The sequence below is a fragment of the Triturus cristatus genome, chromosome 5_1, assembly GCF_964204655.1.
Source record: "Triturus cristatus chromosome 5_1, aTriCri1.1, whole genome shotgun sequence".
Lineage (NCBI taxonomy): Eukaryota > Metazoa > Chordata > Amphibia > Caudata > Salamandridae > Triturus > Triturus cristatus.
This window is the reverse complement of record NC_140587.1, coordinates 609,339,009-609,360,117: the sequence shown is the minus strand read 5'-3', so window position 1 is coordinate 609,360,117 and position 21,109 is coordinate 609,339,009. Positions and strand designations below refer to the sequence as shown.

General features: G+C 41.0%; 1 protein-coding gene across 1 annotated transcript in view; it reads right to left on the bottom strand.

The window, feature by feature from the left end:
* Window positions 1-21,109, bottom strand: part of TTPA (alpha tocopherol transfer protein) — a 154,220-nt gene that overhangs the window by 30,847 nt on the left and 102,264 nt on the right. Inside the window, exons 2-3 of the mRNA XM_085605540.1 lie at window positions 19,322-19,475; window positions 120-313 (exon numbers count right to left, since the gene is read on the bottom strand). Of these exons, the coding sequence (XP_085461666.1) occupies window positions 120-313; window positions 19,322-19,475 (348 nt within the window). The remainder of the gene's footprint in view (window positions 1-119; window positions 314-19,321; window positions 19,476-21,109) is intronic.

Sequence of the window (21,109 nt, the reverse complement as noted above, 5' to 3'; positions counted from 1 at the left end):
AAACACAGTACTTTAACCCTTCTATGAAATATAGAAAATAATAATAGAATGTAGAATAATGATACAATACATAAAAAAAAAAAATCTGTATAAGTAAATGATTCTTTAATGCTACTTACCGTAAGCACCGAAGCAATTCTCTTGGCAAGCATTGGAGTAATTTGAAAGGCATGCACGAGCCGCCACCCTTGAAGATCGAAGATGGCCTTGATTCCATTGCACTGGGTCTCTAGCTCTTGCACTAAGAGCTCTGAGGTTATTAGGCTTACGCGGAATACTTCATATGCTGTAAACAACTTCGGGTCCCACTGAGCTGTACAATGAAACATGAAAAACATTTCGTAATGAGTAGCACTGTACCTTTGAGAGCATGAGGCACAAAGTGTGAGTGGAAAAGAATCATGTGGGAGAACTTGCTGCGGAGAACGTCAGCACAGAAAGCATTTACTGCATCTGTGCTAATTATTTTTAGGACATGGCCATTGCTATCCCTTGCATATCAACATGTTCTAGAGGAAGAAGGAGCTATATATTTATTCAAATGATCACAATATAGGAACTTGTCTGGCAGAGATGTAAGGAGGGTGCATCCTCTCTATCAAGCACATACGCGTTTGGCAATGCCAATGAGTCAGACTTAAAAACAATGTTGCATGGTAATGTAAAGCAAGTAAACAGCATGGGAATGGATATGCCTTAGTGTGGAAGGAAAGAACTGCAGGATAATGTTGTAGGTTAAAAGGCAATTGGCCGTTGCACGGTCAAGCCAGACTTAAAAACCCATGTAGGTTGATGACTGCACTCCTCCCAGCTGTGCTGCAAGTGAAAAACAACATCATCTAATTATATAAGACGCTTTATAGTCATGTGTGTGCCCCTAAAAGGTCAAGATCAGCCCGCTGCATAAATAAACAAAATGAACACAGCAGTGTGGAGACGAGCTCTCAACTTCTGCCCAAACAAAACACGTATTCCTGGTTTCCAACATGTGGGCAGAGCAGGGACGTTTTATAGATGTTGGGGGCCCTGGGCCAATTGTATTTTGGGGGCCCCTGTTTGAAACAGCTTTGATTTTATGAAGCAGTTTCAGCTCTTTCATGCCCTCTTTGGTCAAATTCTAAATGTGTGTGCGCATCTGATATTCAAGGATAGTGATGTGTGTTTTCAGTATTGTAACACAGCAGAAGCTCACTAACATTAATGCATATAATCTTTGTCACACCCTCCCATTTCTCATTAGTGAGGTCCTGTATTGATCTAAAAGAAACTTTATATATGGATGTTGCATGGAACATAAATACATTTTGTCTGCAAAGTGTATGTAATAGACGTTCACACATTAAAAAAAATGATAGAAACGCTATTCACAACAATCTGTTCAAACATTATTTAAAGTCATCAGGGCAAGACTCTAGCTGGCTCTATCAGGGGGCCCCCTAAAAGGCTGGGGACCTGGGCCAGAGCTCACTTTGCCCATACCTTAAAACGTCTCTGGGGCAGAGTGAAAGGTTCTCTCCAGGTGATGCTCACATAATTTTCTGGTGACACCTGTGCTGTCAAGCTAGACCATAAAAGAGACACCATCGGCACACGTAAATATTGTTAAAACGTTTGTTTTCTATGTGCATTAACCGGTGCATACGTGTGTGTGTGTGTGTGTGTGTGTGTGTGTGTGTGTGTGTGTGTGCGTGTGCGTGTGTGTGTGTAAAAAAGACACCCCCGCGGACTATTTGACCCTCCCGTGCTCACCTCGGTGCCTTTGAAGTCCTTATGTTGCAATTTTTTATGTTTCTTTGGTTCTCTCGCCTTTTCTCTCTCACGAAGAGCACTAAAGTGAAACTAATGTATTTCAGAATCATCTTCCCATTGAACAGCAGATTACATATGCAGCTACGAGCCAGTCGTTCTGGTAGCTCGTCCATACTTGTGTAACCTCACTCAAATGAAGCGATTTGTTGAGGTGCCCATCAGCCAATGACAAAATATATCTGCCCCACAGGAGGTAAATCCTTCACGCTAATACATAAATGCTTTACACCCAGATTGTGGCTCAATGTTATTCTGCGAGCTTGAAAAGAAAGGCTGAATCATATTTGATAGCCAACCCTCATTCCAATCTGAATTACAAAAAGTGTCCCAACACCTTCAACATTTCTTTTCTGCTAGGGCTTAACAGTAAGGTCTTGCAAGGTCACCGAAACATGAAAACACTTTTTTGTTGACCACCAACTCTTTGAAAGCAACCTGCTGTGAATATAGCCTACATTTAAAATCTGCAAAGCCCAGCGCGTGCCACAAACTGATCACAGTAACACTACAAAATTCCCAGGAATGCTACCACCTGCCTTAAGCAACTTGAAATTCTGAAATGACCATTAACTACCAGCTTCCAAGCCTTATAGTAGTATCCCACGATTGATGAATGAACTTCATCACTTTATGCCGATATACCGTCAAAGCGCTCAGAATTAATCATTAGGCACAATCCCTTGTTTTTCTACTTTTCTAAAAATATTTTGCTTTTGTACACCCTACCAAGACACAGGGAACAATGACCTTGGTCAGCTCTCATTTTCCAAGCTTATGCAGCATTATGTGGATCTCTGCATGGAAAAATGCATTCAGCGAGGAACTGGACAGAATAAATGACCTTCCACGTTTGCTGAACTCATGTGCTTACAGCTGGTTAAGTTACAGGGAAATGTTAATGTTGGTGCTTTAAGATAGGATGTATAGAGGTAGAGATCAACATATAATGCTAGCTTAAATGTGAACCGTTCAACACAAAAGCTCAGACTATTGTTTGGTCGTGTTGCATTTAAGCTAGACATTCTATATAAAATGAAAAAGAGACACTTTTTCCCCATACGTGTAATGGCCCGCACAACCAATTCTCACTCCGTCAGGAGTGATTCTTCATACCCTCTCTCAAACTATCCTCGTTCACTTTCTGGCTCTCTTGCTCGACTCTTCCACTCCCAACCTGCCCTGCAGCAGAGCAGATACCCAAGGCTGGTGACCCATAATGCACTATGACTGTCAGCCAGTAAGTAAGTAATCTTTATTGTATAAAGTTGATTTAAACGAACACAAAAATGGAAGTAAAAAGTGCACAATTCACGTGAGTAGCTAAAACAAGTGATTACAACAGATAAAGGAGCGTTTGCTAATAAAAAGCTGTGGCACGAGTTGCCAGGGCCATTGAGCCTAATGTCCTCAAGTCCTTTGGCTGTTCACTCCAAAAGAATTTGCAGATAGTTTGTCATCCGTGAGCAGGAATCCGCATGAATTCCAGAGCGCATGTGTGCTTTAACCGTTAAACGGGGCCATCTATGCACTTTCCTGTAGTTTTCCCTGCGTTTGACAGTTTTTCGTCTATCAGTGCTAGGAATTTTACTAACTTGTAGTTCCTCTGGATTAAAACAGGCTATCGCGGCTTGTCTCCGTGTTCGAAACCCATGCTGGTTGAATTGATGTTCGAGCAGGCGGGTTCTTTCCCCGGTCAGGCTGGAGCAAGAGCATATCAGGTGAGCCATGTCCTCAACTCCGTAGCTGCACAGGCGGCAGTGTGGGAGCATTTGCCCCCTCAGCCATGGTCGCAGATGCTGAATGGCTGGCAGTTTTCCTAGTCCGGGAGTATCCTGCACTGAAGTAAGGTTGTGGGCTAATAGATGTGTAGCCATCAATTGTCATCCAGGCGTGTTTTCTCAAAGCAAAGGTGGCTTTGTCTTCTACTCGTGACATGCTCCTTATTGTCTTGCGCACTATTTTCTTAAAGCCCACATGTCTGGTCGGAACTTTCCAGGCCTGGCGGAGGACGGTATTTGGGAGACAGTGACTGATGTAGGTGTTTTCTTGCCAGTGCCGCTATTCTTTGCTGAAGCTCTAGCCAGAGTAGATGGCTTAAGCTGTTTAAGGGGGCGACACAGCTAGCTGCTGTTTTATTAGGCCAAATTCCAGCCGGACCCGAGCTGTGGATTCATATGTAGAGATGCTGAACATAATTCTGTATGCCCTGATTAAGGTGCTGTCCAGGCTTTGTACATCTCTACCTCTTAAAGCTTCACTGCCATATGTAATCGTAGGCAAGATTTTGGCTTGCGCAATCTGGAAAAAGCCTTGGGCCTGTAAACTGGGATTTTATTTGCTACAAAGTTATCGCAAGGGCCATTCCTTTCCTTTTTATCACCTCCAGCTGGCTGGAGAATTGGCCCCTGTTGTCAAGGATTACCTCTAAGTATTTGTAGCTTGTTGCGTTTTGTTTTTGGATTTTCCCAAATGCCAGTGGTGGGGTTTTTCCCCGTGTCTTTTAATGGACATTGTCTTGGTTTTTTCCAAGTTTACTTCCAGGAAGTTATCTTTTGAGAATGAGTATTTAAAAGGTGTTGCATTCCCACATGCGTGTGGCTGATTAGCACTAATCATCGTAAAGGATGCTAGATAGGGCCTTACCGCCTATCCTTGGAGCAAGTGCATTGCATAAGTCAAGGGCCTGCGTCTGCCGGCCATGTAGAGATTAAACAGGGTTGGGGCGAGCACACAGCCCTGTTTGAGCCCTTTGGTGGTTGGAATACGCCTTGACAAGCATGTGCCATCACCCAATTTAACCTGCACCCAGGTGTCTGTATTCAGGGCTTTTAGCGTGCCCAGAAGCGCTTGCAGGATGTCCCAGCATGCCAGCTTTTCCCATAGGTTAGCTCTCTCTATGTTGTCAAAGGCCACCTTGAAGTCTACAAAGCAGAAATGAAGCAACTGTTTGGATGACTCTGCCTTGTCCATAAGCAGTGACAGTCTTAGGATGTTGGTTAGAGTCCCTGTGTTTTTGGAGAAGCCGGTTTGGTAGGGTGGTATGATTTCCCGCCCGGCTGCCCATGTCTGAAGTTCTTCTAGTAGGGTGCCCACAAAATATTTGGCTTTGTTGTCTAAACTATATTATTTGGGGCGGATTTCTCACACTTTTGTAAATGGGTTCAGTGATGGGACCTTTATTTCCAATAGGCTGGTAGTTGACCCGGATATCTGGCTTCCCAGAATAGTGGGTCCAAAGAAGCTTCCCAATAATCAGGGTCCTGCTTAAAGAGGGCAGGAGTAATGCCATTTCGCCCTGGAGCACCTTCTCTCCTGCATGTGGCAATCTGGTGTTTAACTATTGTGATTTCAGGTGGTACTATTGTTTCTTTGCAGTGGATGTCAGTTTTGATAAAGACATTTGTCGGAGGGTCTTTCATATTAGGGACCTGTATTGCATGGCACAGTCAACTAGTGAGATATGCGAGCACTGTGACATGTCACTTTGACAAGACTCATCCCTCACTCACATGCCCTTAAGCCTACCTTTCCTCTCTCCCGGACATTCCTTTTCGCTCCATTTCCTTTCCTCCAGCATTTTGGGGGGGGGAAGCATAAAAAGAAATTTACAACAACCTACAAAACACAACATCAGTTTGTGCTTAGACAGTATTTTTTCCTTCCACGTGTACCTTCATCCTTAAATATAGATGAGAAAGCCACTCCTATATGATGCTCGTACATGCACTGCTTGATAGTCCACAATGAAAAGGACTAAAATAGGTATCAAATCCTTACTCCTAGGCAACAGGTTTTTTTTTATAACAAGAGCCAATAATTGTAGCATCATATTTTGCCAATTTAAATTTCATTGACTGGGGTATGTGGCCTTCTGGCACAATGTCCTTATCTGAAAAGATGATTGAAGTTATGGTTGATAATGTAATTTGCTGCAATGTGTATATTCTTTCAATAAGAACAGCATTGTATAAACAGCAGGGTCTGCGATTTTTACCCTTGTGCAAGTATAAGGATAATTTAAGTTTCACCCCCTAGGGTCATTGATCTTTGTTGCCTGAAATCATTGGTATCATTGGTAAAGTGCTGTCACAATTGAGAGGTTCTAGACACAATCTGAACTGAGCCTGCAGCATTTTTATTTTCAAAAGCTCTAATATCACCATTGATCTCTTTGACAGAAATCCATACATTCCATGATTATAGTTGCTTCCGTTGATACTCAAAGTAAAATTAGCTCTTTCTTGAAGTCCTCAGCATCTCTAGTCGTAGCTGCACTCTAAGACCCAATGTGGGCATGCGTCAGGCAAGTGTGGGCTACTGGGCTAACCATGGGGATTCATATAATTTGCCTCTGGCGTCCATCCTAATATAGCTCTACAAAATGGCCCAAAATTGCAACCCCTTCTGCACTTGAATCTCACAGACATCATAGTCCATTTGGAGGAAGCCCTGCTCCTCTGGGTCCTGCTCTCTCACCCACGTTTGGGCAGAGAGTTAGCCATCAGTCTTCCTTGGCCATTTCAGGGATTACATCAGGCAATGCCGCTGTGGTCAGATATGGCTGCATAGGGGAGAGCAGATCCTACACTACCTGGTCAGGTGGATGCTAATTGTAGCCCTGTTCGAATTGTTTATGTTCAGGTTGGTGTGGCCTAGCTTGGCCGAACTCGAGAAGAGGTCGAGACCTTGCAGAGACGTCTCAGGTATGACGCTGGGGCAACAGCTTCAGGAATGCAGTGGTTTTGGTTGCACTTGGCTCTGTTTCAGGCTGCAATGTGGAAAGAAGCAATTATTGGGGCCATGTTGCAGATTTCCAATTCAGGTGCAGTGCCTGAGTACACTGTACAATCTTCAGAGCTCATTTACAGCAGCTATGGCCATGCCATATTCTTCATGATTCCCACGAGGAAATGCATAAGAGAGTCTGGATTGCCGACACCAGGGCACACAGACAGGTCTCCGCAGTTGTTGTCTTCCACTTCTGGGCACTTCAGGGCAGATAATCAGCTCTTGCAGCAAGGAATGGATTTTGATGATGTTCCTCAACATCTGGAACACTAGCTATCAAGAAGGCATTAGCTATGGTTTCACAGCAGTCCAGAATACTCTGTGGGGCACTCCTTTCCTTAATCATAAAGAAACTTGGGACTGGAAAAAGTGGGTTTGTTCATCTCACGTTTATAAAAGTCTAAGCAGACAAGTGAACAGAAGAAAGATAAAAGGCTGGGCCACCTACAAATGGTAGTGCTACAGGAAGAATAAATCAGCAGTTGGACAAAATACGGAGTGAAAAATATAGGTAGGTAGAAATATCGGAAATTAAATATTGTGGCACACAAATATGGCGATACATAAATATTGTTGACAAGAATATCGACATTTTTAGGTAATATTGTTTTCAACAATATCATTGTTTCTAATATTGTTGCCTGTAATATAGTGGTTAAAAAATATTGTTTTATAAATATTTTACTGTGTTGTTGATATATGAATTACATGTATTACGATTATTTATATACATTGTATTTGTTTTTAAAATACAGCTTGTCATTTTAAGTGATTTAGAATTTATTTAATTTTTTAATAGTAATTTATAGTGTTGTACTGGGTTGGTGGGTTTGTAGGGACATAGGGTGGGAAGGTAAATAGGAAATATTTAATACATTCCATTTAATTAAATACTTTTTATTAAGTAATAATGATTTGTTTTCATTATATGTTATTTGTGGGCGGTTAGGTTTGTAGGGTTAAAAGGTGGGAAGTTAAGTAATAATTAACAATTAATTTTAATTATTAGTTATTTAATTTATTTTAAATATGTGAGTTATGGAATAGTTACTTTTTAAGTTATATTTTAGGTCTGGGCTGCTAGGTTTGTAGGGGTACTGGGTGGAAAGTAATGAATTAATAACTGAATACAAATTATCTATTTATTGATAGTTTTATTGAAACTAGTTGGCTATTGTTTAAAAATAGATAGCTAGCTAGATAGATAGCTAGATAGATAGAGTAGGAATAGTACGATTAACCTCTTCACAGTTTAAGACCTTCCCTATTGTGGCGCTGTTTGTAGTGGGAATAGTCAATTTCACCCTTCCAAAATCCACTGTTTCCCTACTGTTGCATACATTAGTGTGGAACCTCAAACCAATACCTCAAAACTCCAGAGTTCACTGATCAGTAAAGAGTGGTACACAACCATGGTGCAAGTTAATTTTATTGAGGCATAAAGCAGGTGTCTAATCTGCCGCTATTTACTGGTTCGGAGAGGTTTGTGTACTTCTATAAGCATATATTTATGTATAGTAATAAATATTAGTGGGATAGATTTCATTTACATTATGTTAAATTTACAGATTCAATTAATTGACATTTAATACTTTAAACTCTATATATATTGAAACAAACAAAAAATCAATATTTATATCTATATTTGGACAATTATGTCAATTATATTTTTGTCAGAAACAACAAATTTGGTACATACCATTATAAGTCTAGGCGCACAATATTGTAAACAGTATTTTCACACAATATTTTTACCCCAATATTGGGTAGGTTAACAAGAATTTCTAAAAAAGCTTAGTTTTTCCATTCCCCACTACACGGTCAAGGTCTTCTCCTTCCTGCTTTAGTAATGTCAGCAACGCACTTCCACTCTCTGGGAAAACACCCTCACCACCATCATGTGCACCAGGGAAGACTTGTGGTATCCCAAATGGATCCAACAGAACTCAATTTCTCTGATTCACTCATACACACCATGCATTTACCACTCAGGAAAAACACACAATCACTCACACCGTACACTTGATGTGTAAGATCTAGGATCCATGTTAGCGCTCAGAAGCAGAACTTTACATGAGTGGGCAGGTAGGTCTCCACTCAGGTGACACAGATCAAAAGGTCTGAGCACAACAATGGATTGACAAAATACAGTATGCTCTTGCCACTGCTCCATGTGCTAAAACTATGACAGTACTCCACCGTCACCACAATTAAATCATGCTTTATGTGTATCTATAGGTTACAGGACAGGTCTGGCACCGCACATCTGAAGGGACATGCACAGACGCACACAAAATCAGTGCGAGGCTAGGGCTGAAATCAAAACTCCTAATACCAGGTATTTGCACTTAGGCTAAGGCAAAAAGGTCTGTACACCATGCAGGAGAAATTCCTGTCTGTTTCTTTTGTTTGCCATGTGGGGATGAAAATTATTAGTCTCCTTCTCAAGACAAGCTTATATGCAACACAGCCCAGAAACATTATTTTAAACCTTTATTTTTTAAACAAAAACCCAAGTTAATTCTGAAATACTATATTTGTACTCTAGGTTAACAAGAAGCTTTAGATTGAAAGCTCAACTTCCAGTTTGCCACAATACACGACGATGCAAATCCTCACTGACAGCACAGATCGGATTACTACAGAGTAAGTCAGAGTGTTTTGCTGGTATGCATTTAGAAATGGGGCCTCTAGTTGGCAGAGGTTTGCACCCTGTCCAAGTAGGGACCACCACCCTAGTCAGGGTAAGTCAGAAACACATCCTAAATGAACCTGTGCTTACCCTCTGGTAGCTTGGCACAGAGTAGCCAGGCTTAACTTAAGAGGCAATGTGTAAGCTATTTGAGTAATGTTTACATTTCAGTAACTCAATTAAAGCACCACAAAAAGACTCCATACAATAAGCAGAAATCAATATATTAATTTTTAAAGAATAAATCAGAAAACAGTGCTTAGAAGTAAACAGCGCTAAAGGTTACTTGAGGTCGTGCTAGACTAGGGTAAATCTGAAAAGTCAGACCGACCTCAGTGTAGTGCAGGCGGATACAGTCCCAAACACGCCGGCTTAAATTTTAGATTCTCAAGTTAAGCATCGCTGCAATGGTCTGCGGTGTGCGAAGAGCTGATGCATGTCGCAGACAGACAGGTGGGGGCTTTATGGTCACAGACGGCGATGCTGCTGTGCGAAGAGACAAAGCTGTGCCCGCTCTCGCTGATCCTTCACGCGAGCGATGTGGTTCTGGAGCAAACAGGCCCATTCACTGTCATGAAAAGCCCAAACACTTATAGGCCCAGGAGCTATAGGTGATGAAAGCAGCTGTAGAACCCACTTCTGAGGCACAGAGTCTGAAGGGGGCAGCACAGGGGAAAAATAGGACTCATAGAAGGCAGGGTCCAGCAGCTCCAACAGAATTGTAGGAATTATTTGGTGTCCCTGAGACACCAGAAAACAGGAGGCAAGCCAGCAAGCCTTTGGAGTCACTCTAGGTGCAGTCTTTGGCCTCAGGATCAGCAGGCCCGCAGGGGAGATCATCAAAGCAGTTCCTCAGAACAGGCAGTCACAGCAAAGTGGAAATCCTTTCAGAACAGCAGTGTTTTCTACAGTAGTTCTTCCAAGGTCCAGAAGTGTACCAATTTGATAGGGTCAGAGCCCTGGTACTTATACCCAAAAATGCCTTTTATGTAGGGCGTGACTTCAGAGAATTCTTTTGAATGGCACGAGGATTACTTTCAACCCAACCCTGGCTCCCACTTTCCTTTCCTTTCACACTCGCTCTCTCCCGCCACCCCCGCACCCCCCCGTGTCGTGGCTGTCTAGAGGAAATTCACAAACTGTAGCAGTCACCCAGCCCAGATGTGTATTGGAGACAAACTGCAGGCATACATAACCAAGTAAAGAACAAAGCAATGTCCATTTTATAAAAGTGGATTTCTAGATTAGTAATATCAAATCCATCAAGGAGTCAAAGAGGAATATATCAGCACAATTCTACAGATATTAAACATGAAGTAGCTGCTCCTTTCCAATCAGCTTAAACGGTATTTTAAGAAATCCCCAATGCTAGCCTTTGGAAGGAGTAGGTCTCACAGCAGTGAAAAACAAATGTGGCCATTTGTCACTTCCAGTATATGTAAAACTTAAAAGTACATGTCCTGCCTTTTAGTTACACAGCATTCTGCCCTTAGGGGTGACGTTTGTGTAATAGAAAGGGAGTTTAAGGCTTGGCAGGCGGTTTTAAATCCTCCGTTGTGGTGGCAGTAAACTGCACACACAGGCCCAGCAATGGCAGGCCTGAAACAGGTTTTAAAGGCTACTTCTGTGGGTGGCTCAATCAGTGCTGCTGCTCACTAGTAGCATTTGAAGTACAGGCCCTGGGTGTATGGTATACCACTTTAGAAGGGACTTGCAAATAAATCAAATATGCCGAACAGTCGTGAACCAACTATGCCATATTTAGAGGAGTGAGCACATGCACTTTAGCACTGGTCAGCAGTCCTAAGTCAAAAATCAAAAAAGTCTAAAAAATAGGAGGAAGGCAAAACGTTTAGGGTAACCCTGCAAAAAGGGTCATTTCCAATAGCCTCATGTGAAGAATCATATAAGGAACTGACCAATTCAAAATAGCTACTTTCTGAGTAAACACTGAGCTTTTTGTTTTAGTGTAGATCTTGGAAGGATTTGTGTATATTCAAGAGTTTCTATCAATTCCTTTGCTTCCTTCCTCAGATTTGGCATTTGATTAGGTTCCCCTGTAGGGATATAATCCACCACTGGATTCAGTGGTAGATTAAACGGGACAGCAAACATGCAAAGGTGTGCAATTCAACCAGGTATTCCTGAAGGTTTTCTAAACAAGATTTATCATTCCAGTAAGACCATAAATGCAGCCATGTTTCTAGCTGATCTAATATGCACCATGGAAATATGTTTGCCCCGAATTTAGAACTTCTATGAGGTGCTGATCACTGTGATCGAGCCTTGAATCATCTCAAGATTATGCCACAAGACAGCAGTCTGCGAAACATTCCATATAATACACTTGACCTATTCCAAATAAACCTTAAAATCAGATTTCCCTTTATAACTCAAAGAACAACCATTCTACACAAGATTGTAATCAAATTCCAACTGCAGCACTCTAACACCTCTCATCTTTGCATGACTCCTTAAAGTGAGTGTACATTTCACTAAAACACCCTCAATTAAATGTTCTCTGTTTATAACGAAGCTTCAATACAGGCTCTCAAAAAGACATACCAATCTCACATTTTCCACTATAAGTATTGTTCTCGCCTTTAGTATTCCAGTTTTATGCATGTGTGCCAAGATATCCTGAGGCATTCAGTGCAAAGTTTGTAGCATGACATAACTAGTAACCTCACATAAAGTTAATTGGGTAACTTCAGCCTCAAGAAGAATGCCAAATCTCAGGATATTAATTACTTTAAAGATCATCACTCGTCACAATAGTTATTCATAAATAGGCACAAGTATGTCATGTTGTAAATGATAATCTAATAGCACTTCCTTCAACTCACCCATGCTACTTAATTACATAAACCGAAAACAATAAGAACCGGATTTATAATATAGTGGTACTGGAGCTTATACCATGAAATTAGCAGATGCCTGTAGAAGTGGTTATATTAATTAGAAATTAGTGCTTAATTCAGATGTGTTTAAGATAGCGTAACTAGGCAGCATTTAAAAACAAGGCTGCAACCAGCTTGCATTGACATCCAGAACAAGCATTTGCAATGGAATAGGTCTCGCATTTACGCGAGTTTAAGCTATTGGCATTGCAAATGGCAATGCCTTTTATTGATGTTTCAAAAACCAAGTCATAAAAAAGGCATTGTCATTTACACTGCCAATAGCTCAAACTTACGTTAATGCGAGATCTATTGCATTGCGAATGCTTTTTTATCAATCTGTCAGACTTCCAGATATTTTTGGTTAAAAAATATCAAGGTAATATTAACATTAATACCGTGTGATATTCAGAGAAATACTCTGCACAAGATTTTTTAGCTGAACGTTTGTTTTCAATTATAAAATTAATAATAGGTTAAAAAAAAACGCACGAGTCATAAAGCTCAGATCTGTTTTCAATCACAATGTCTCTGGAACCCAGAAACATAATCAATAAGGTTTTTATAATCAGTTATTGATGAAAAAACAGAACGTTGTTGCATCCCTAAAGCACCCTGCTTTAGTGATTATTTACCTAATATTATTCCAAAATGGAGGAGGACACTTGCCTTCCCTGGCAACCCCAGAAATAACTCATATAATGATAATGATCTAATAAGCGTGTTTGGCCATTGAGAAAGCAGCTGCTATGTAATCACAAAATATTCTTGCTGTAGTAGTGTCAAAAACTGTGATGTATACTTTCAACGTATTAAAACATATCGCAATTCAAACAACCCTTGATCAAGTTGGACTCTAGTGAAGAAAAAGCAATTAAAATAATTTTTTTTAAAGTTTGCTCTGTGCTTGCAATTCATGGATGGGATAAATAATTAAACGCACAACGAAAGAGTATACTTTTCAGAGATAATAGTCCCTTGTGTTTTCAAACAGAGGTAGATGGTTTAACCCAAACTACCAATAGAAAAAAAAATGAGACTAAAACTCGCCTCAGGGTATTTTTGACTGTGTTGGCTTTACAGATATTGAGCCTTTCCCAGACATATTAACTTTTATGTCTTGTTGGATTAATCACGCACCAGATATATCACATGCTCTTCTCTGTTGACACACACGGAGATCGAGTATCTGTATCTGTTCTACTTAGTTCGACATGTTATTCTTTGGTCTCATTCACCTTGTGTGTTTCTGCTACATTGATGCATAGTTGTTGTCGTTTGACACACTTTTTACTTGCCAAGTGTCCTTTTGCACTGTTGGCGCATGGTTGTTGTGTGCCCTCGATATACACGGAGGACATTGTTTGGACTGTGCACTGTGTTTGTCCATGTTGTCACGGCCTCTCCTCGACAGCGTGTTGATGAACGGGACAAGTGAGGCTCTTAGGCTTCATTGAGTGCTACACGCATGCGCGCAGGTTTAGTCTCGCTCACTGGACTTGCGCAGTATGCTTTCTTAGCGGCTCACGATACAGAGCATGCGCGTTCCTTTCGCGGAGGTACTTCCCGTCCGTGGATTCGGCATCAGGTGTAAACTGTTAACCGAGTGGGACACAGGGTACTTAAAGGCTGCGTTTACCATTGATCGGTTACCTCCGGCAGCAGGCTCACTCTGCCAAGCAGTACCGACGGACAGGTAAGACCGTTACGATGGTCTTTTACAGCTTTTCCTGCCCTGCTCTACCTACGTGTTTTTGGGCGTATATGTGTCAGTTTCTCACTTATTTTTATTTAATGAGGGCAATGGAATGAGAACGATCACCAAATAGTCCTCTTAGCATATCATTGGGTTTTAGATCATTGCGTTCGGATAAAAAGATAAAGGTGTTATTTTGCAGGGCTCTGCAGCACACCTGTTCTTTTCCGTTTACGCTTTCAGATTACACTTTAGTGTTGTTACAACTATGTCTCCTGTAACTATTTTTATTAGGTCATTTCTCCTCAAGTTTAAACGGGTTGTTTGTTCACATGCATGCAATACTGCTATGACAGGCAACTCTGCATGTGAGTAGTTGGTACACTCATGGACACTCAACCTAGTTTGCTTTCTTCTCTTCAGTTTAGAGCGGTGCTCCCTTCCTGAGCGGTTGCCAGGTAAAGGTGAGGTCTCACAGCCAGCAATTGCGGGTAAGAGTTTTGTATCTTTTGGGCTTACTTTTGACAGTTCCCGTTGTCTTCTAGTGCTTTATATATATAACAATATATACTGAGTTGAAATTCATTGTGTGTGTTTTTCATCCTTTTAGGTATGGTGAAATCTATTCACTGAAAGACCAGAGATTGTTTTTTTGTTCAAATATCCTTTAATGTTACAATTATTTAGTTGTTTTTTCACGTTTTTTGAGAGCAGCAGCATTATTTGTTTAGGTCCTGATGAAAGCCTGATCCGATTATGGATCACTATGGCTGAAACATGTCGACCATTTGTCATCACACCCTAGCGGTTTAAATCTATACCGTTGGTGCACTGCTATTTTAATCCTGACATTAGGCATATCTTGATTAAAATTGTTGTTTGTTGCCTATTAGTCAGTTTTAACATTCACCCACACTCTTTACTCACATATTGTAGTTTATTCTTTGCGCTGCGTTCTCACTCACACGTCAGACTCGTCATAGGTGGGTTTTAGGATACCCAACATACTCCATTAAAACATCCCTGAGCTCCTCCCTCACAGTGAGGGGGTTGTAGCCCTCAAAGGAATTAGGTGTTTCCTTTGGGAGGAGAGTCCCTGTGATGAAGCATGTCACCTATGGTGAGTGAGGGATTACGTCCTTAAAGGGATCTGCCCTTAGATGACCCCATGAGCACACCTCCATTGTTGTTTACAGATCCATCCTTAATCAAGGAGTATTTTTGTTTCATATTTACTATTGATTTGTGATTAGACCCTAGGATTTTTTGGTATATAGCAAGTTTGATAGGGGATATAATTCGTAGTGGTCTATAAAATCTGTCCCTTGAACCCTCCTCTTTTGAACTGCTTTAGTTTTTGAGTATCGGATGCTTTCTCCAGATCACATTTCTTGCATCTGACAAGGGGTCCTGTCGTCATCTTCGACAGCCTTTGGGGTGTTAAGTAGGCCCTATGAGTTGTGAACAGATGGTTTTTTTCTTAGCCAAGCAGGCTTAACTATGGAGAACAGAATGCTAAACAATGTTTGTCAGAGATGTTCCCAGGCTTCGTCTTTCCCTAATAATTTTTGGGATCTCCACTAAAGTTACAGGCCCAGCAAGGGCTTTCCTCTTCTATGCCATACTTTTAGCCAGGAGAGAAATATGCAAAAAAGTGATGGAATGCTTGTCTCCTTTGCACGCTGAATGGCTGGCTTTGGTCATTTCGAAGTCCAAGCTAGATCTGAGAAGGAACCAGATTAGGGGGAAAAAGCACGCTGGGACTTTTTATTAAGATGGTCAAATGCTGAGGTGTAGGAGAATTGTCGAGAATCCTAAACCTGCAATCAACAACGTGTAAGGTACAGGCGGCTGGTTTGGCTACGGAGCTCAGAGGTAACTGAGGATTAATTAAAAAAAAAAAAAAAAAAAAAACGCCGAGTATCAACTTGCATACATGTTTCAGAAAGTTGAAGGTAGTTACACACTTATCCGTGTGCTGTATTTAACGCAAAAGTATACTGATGGAGAACGATAAAGCAAATAATTTAAATAGTGGCAGTGTAATTCAGTTGGCTGCATATGTTTTACTACGGTTTAAAAAAAAAAAATGTAATCGGGACCACATGAAGAAAGCTCTTCTGGCATTGTCCACGTTTTTTATTGATAAGAGAGGGGGTGCTTTCAACACATTGGAATCTTAAAGAAAGTATGGGATGTAAGGTGAAAAGGATTGTATAAATTTGCTGTTTAACACGATGCTCATCAAATATTGAAAAACTGGGAAAAATACAAGTAAGAGAAAAGGGATGGCAGAAGTTGCAGAGGACACATTTAGTAAGACAGTGGCGAAGCAGCACTCGCAGTCTGGTTAAATTAAGATTACAATCCAGCTATTTGTTATTGGAAAGGTGTTTTAGGCAGACTGTGATGCTATCCGTTTAAAGGATTTAGGCTTGTTTAGTGCTTGAACAATGTTTCTGTAAATTGTGAGGTTATGCTGAGATCTTGAAACATGTGGTGAACGCAGTTTACGTAATGACCTCGAAATACTACGTTGATGATCGAGTCTTTTGTTTGAAGATAATTAAACTGAATTGTTAAGTAGTAGGGTTCGTTTCCTGGAGAGTTTAAAATTAAAAAAGAGACAGACATGAAGCAAAGGTTGGGGCACAAGAATAACACAGGTTATATATTTAATGGACAAAGACATTTATGAAATTGAATCAACTTTAAAGGTTTTTTTTTTTCCAGCAGAGATGATTATGCAGATTTATGTTGTGTGTTTCATGAAAAAAAAAAAAAATTGTCATTATGTTTTATGAGCATAAGGTTTCGTATAAACTAAAGATGCGTTACTACACATGTATCCACAACTACTATAGAAATAGCACTTCTGTGTGCTCCCTTCATTTTAAAAGTGTATTCATGCTGCCTTTCAGTTTTCCCAGGCTGGAGAGTTATTGAATACACCAAGAGCCCGATTACGATGCCAGAGCCTTCCGACTGCAACGTAATGTGCCGGTCGGATTCCTTTCAGACTGCCTCATTTTGATGGAGGTGGTGGGAAAGGAATCAGACCGGTCATTGTGGCTGGCTTCCGATTGGCTTGGATAGCCCGTCCTCCACTCGGAATGCGTCAAGTAATCTCAAGGGCAAGCCTTTCTGCCCTTGAGATTACAATGACGGTTTCCGACATGGTTTCCATGACCGGCTGTCTAACATGGAAACCATGTTGCAAAGAGTCTATGGGGGCCCTAGTAAAATGTAGGAATGCAACTGAACAGTGTTCAGTCGCATCCTAATGAGGCGATCCAGACTGCCGACTAGGTGTAGGTTGGTCCCAAGACCGATGTGATGTCCCCGCCCGACATCGTAATGAAGGCCATAGTCTGTAAACCAACCCGCTTCCACAAATTTAGTTTACTGCAACAATGGCTGCCTGCTTTGCTCGCCTAGCTAGAACTTTTCAATAATACAATGGTACATTGGCATGCCTCTGCACCAACCGAAAAGTCATTCCACCTTGCTAAATTATTTATACCATCAGTCATTGCTCTGGACAGTGCCTGCTGAATAGGGACTGCTTACCTGCCGGAGATAAAGGGATGTTTTCAATACATGGAAATGCATAGCAGCACCAGCAAGGAGTTGGTGGTCAAAGCAGAAATATACACAGTGTACAACTATGTTGGCTTGCAAGGGTAGGTTCAAAACTAATGTCATTGGGCCCAATGGAGAGGAGATCACACCAGTCAATAGTCTGTAGTGATTTCTGGTATGCCTTCCATCTGATGAAAAGAATAGCAGTAGGGGGACTGAAGGGTCTTCCAAAATAAGGATTCACAAATAAAGACTTAAGTGCATACTTGGAAACTATTTAGGCTCAGCTCTGAAACCCGTGATTTTCATTAAATATCACTATTCTTTTACTTCTGACTTTGATTTGATGTATTAAGCATCCCATGGACTATGTTTCCTGCAACCTACATGTGTGAATCTGTTGTATGTGCAAATAACTCTATATATAGTAGAGCAGATTATTAATCTGTTTTGTGGAAAATAGATGGTGAATTGAACTCTTCCCTTCAATCAGCCCAGGTCACACCTTGAAATATCTGGACCACTCTCATACGAGACATCATCCTCTGAAATTTACTCTGACTTTCTGAAAGGTTCACATCTACACAAAAGGACTTTGCAAACTACAAAGCACTCCACCCTGTCAGACCTATTCATACTGTAATAGCCTTCTGCTTATTTTATTTCATTTTTTCTTTCTGAATTGTGGCTTGAGTGACCCAAACTGTCAAATCGTTTGTGTAGGTAAATAATTTTCGTGAAATAGGTAACCTGTACTTATCAGGAAAATATTACACTTGGAAAAAAGAATGGCAACCCTTAATCTGCATTATTAATAGCTAAAAATGTATTTTATGTTAAGTGGTAGAAAGACAGCTTGGCGAGTTCAACATTCGCTGCCGCCGTTTATGTCCTGCAAGTCATGCGTTCACATATTGGCAAGCTACACTCCGATTCCTCCCTTTTCAGTATAGTAAATTGAGTAAGTTAAATCTGGTTCTGTATAGCCAGTGATATAAAGGCAGATGTGTATTTGTAAAGCACACGTTCACACGGAAGGGCATCTTGGCACTGAACAACAGATGCTTATTGCTACCCAACTCAATGGTTCTCATTTTTATCGACCTCAGAAGGATGAAAGGCTGAGTGGACCCGCCGGGGTTTGAACTTGTGATCATGAGGTCAAACACAGGCCCCTATAGTGGACACATTACTCTACTAATCCACCAGACCAGACTTAATACAGAAGTGCAGGTAATTTCTATTTAGAGTGACTGTTTGCTCTTGAGAAGTGCTAGTACTCTCCCCTTTAAATGTAATGCAGCCGTACTGAGAAATAGAAGTACTGTCCCATTCAAATTAAAGAAGTGCATGTACTCCGCACCGGACAGTACCTGCCCATTTAAAGCTCTGTGTACAGCAGGTAGAGGCAGCAACAGCTGTGGCGCAAGGATGGATACAGAAACACACATTATTACACTAACAAGTTATTATACTAATTAACATTACAAGAACACAATATCTTGGATTTACTAAAATAGATTTGTAAATGAGGAACGCCGCTGTAATCCGCATCCAAACCCCTGTGTACATTCCTATACTTTAGAAAACGTGTAAAATACATTGATCACAATCCTCATTTCAATTTAATTCAATAGATACTTTATTTAGACAAAGTCTATCAAAGTGCCTAAAACTACAAATCCTTATTTCATAACATATCGTAAAGTTATGTCCCTATTTTGGTGATAAAGGGCTGAAACTCTTCTTCTGGGCGTGAAGATTATCTAAAAGGGCAGCAGCCTTTAGAGGATGCCTACGTGAAAAGAGAAGAAAGACAAAGACAGAGAACAAAGCAGAGAAGCTGTGGCTTACCAATCCTGTAAACGAGAACTCGGCTCCCCAGGGAGTCCCTTTCTCTCAGCACGCCGTGGTAGCCACTGTGCAGGAGGCCGAGCACAGAGGATGGGCGCAGGTCTGCAGCTATTTCAGGACATTCAGCTCTCCACTTGTGATAGTTTTTTAAAAGCTGAAAAGAAAATGTAGGTGACGTGAGTAGAGCGGAACAATTGTAACTAAACCATGTGCGCGACATAATATGTACAAAAAATTTCGATTAGAAAATGCACAAAAGTGTTTCCTGTTCGGATGACATGCCTTTAGAAATACGTCCCCAAATGCACGTGCAGAGAAAGACGCACCATCCGTGCCTCCTTAGTCAATACTTCAACAGCCCTCTAATGTCAGGCGGCGAACAGACCGAAGGGAGACGGGTATTAGAGTCGAACTAACACATGATGATGACGTAACAAAGCACGGTAGGTGGATGCAGAACCAACTGGTCCATTCTTTGACCCGTCCGTTCACAGTGTCGAATACTGTCTGCAGAGATGGGTCCCACCATAATGGCCCACACCTCCATCACAATGGTGGATATCTGTGTGTTGTATTCAAGGTGCGTCACTGCAATGCTGGGGTCAGGCTCGTGCAGGGTTGTACACACAACAGAAAAACCCAACCCGTACGTAGGGCACTCACTGCCCCTTTCACCATGTGAATTCGGTAAGAAACCAGAACGGCCTACTGTTCACAGCCAATTAGGACGTTGGGGAGTGAATGTGACTAATGGGAGAGAGAAGCAAAGAAGCTAAGTAAGTTAACACCAAGAACCGTGCTATACACCTCCTACACAAAAGCGGGTCTCCTAAGGTTTGTTTTTTGCCTTTAAATCAGGTCTGCACAACTGCAACCAGATTAAGGCTTTATGAAGAAATTATGCTGTTCACAAAAACACAGCGCCCAAAAAATGCATTCATGTCTTTAAAAAAATTATATATGTTGGATGCGTTAAAGAAAAAGCAGCCAATTAATGTTGCTTACTTTCCTACCTAGGTATCCTCAAACCAGGATCACATACAACCCCTGAAGCATGACTTGGTTGTGCCTGGAACGAAAGACTCACTGTGATGCCACCGGAGAAGCAGAAGAGCACCAACTAGAACCACCATTGGCAGAGACAATAGGTCCGACTTTAGTGTGTGAAAAGTATGCAAACATCATTTGTGCATGCCCGTGTTGGCATATTAAAACCAGACTTGTAGGCTTTTCCGATGCTTCCTCGTGAGTGTAGATCGCGCACTCCAGTAGGCAAATTTCAAATGCTGACTAAACTATTCTAAAATATTATTACTGCTGCAGTGGAATAAGAAAAAACAGAAAGTAACTGCTTTCTGTATAAAATACATGCATGACAACGTATTTAATGTGTGAGGATTCAGTGTTCTTCTGTGAAGTTAAATAGGTCATAATGGATTACAATATAAGCCTTCCATTGGAGGCGGACTGATACACTTAAAAACAGAATGAAGCGAGGGAGATATTCTCTGGGTAGAGCCAAAGTCCACCATATGTACATTTTAAAGGATTAATAAAAATAGGTCAATCAGACAGAGTGCTGCTACCTCAGACCTAAATAAACAAGCATTTGCAATGCAATAGGTCTCGCATTTGCGAGACTTTGAGCTACTGGCATTGTAAATGACGAACCTTTTATCTATGTGTTGGTCTTGAAAACATATAAATAAAAAGGCATTGTCATTTACAATGCCAATAGCTTAAACTTTCGCAAATGCGAGACATATTGTATTGCAAATGCTTTCATAA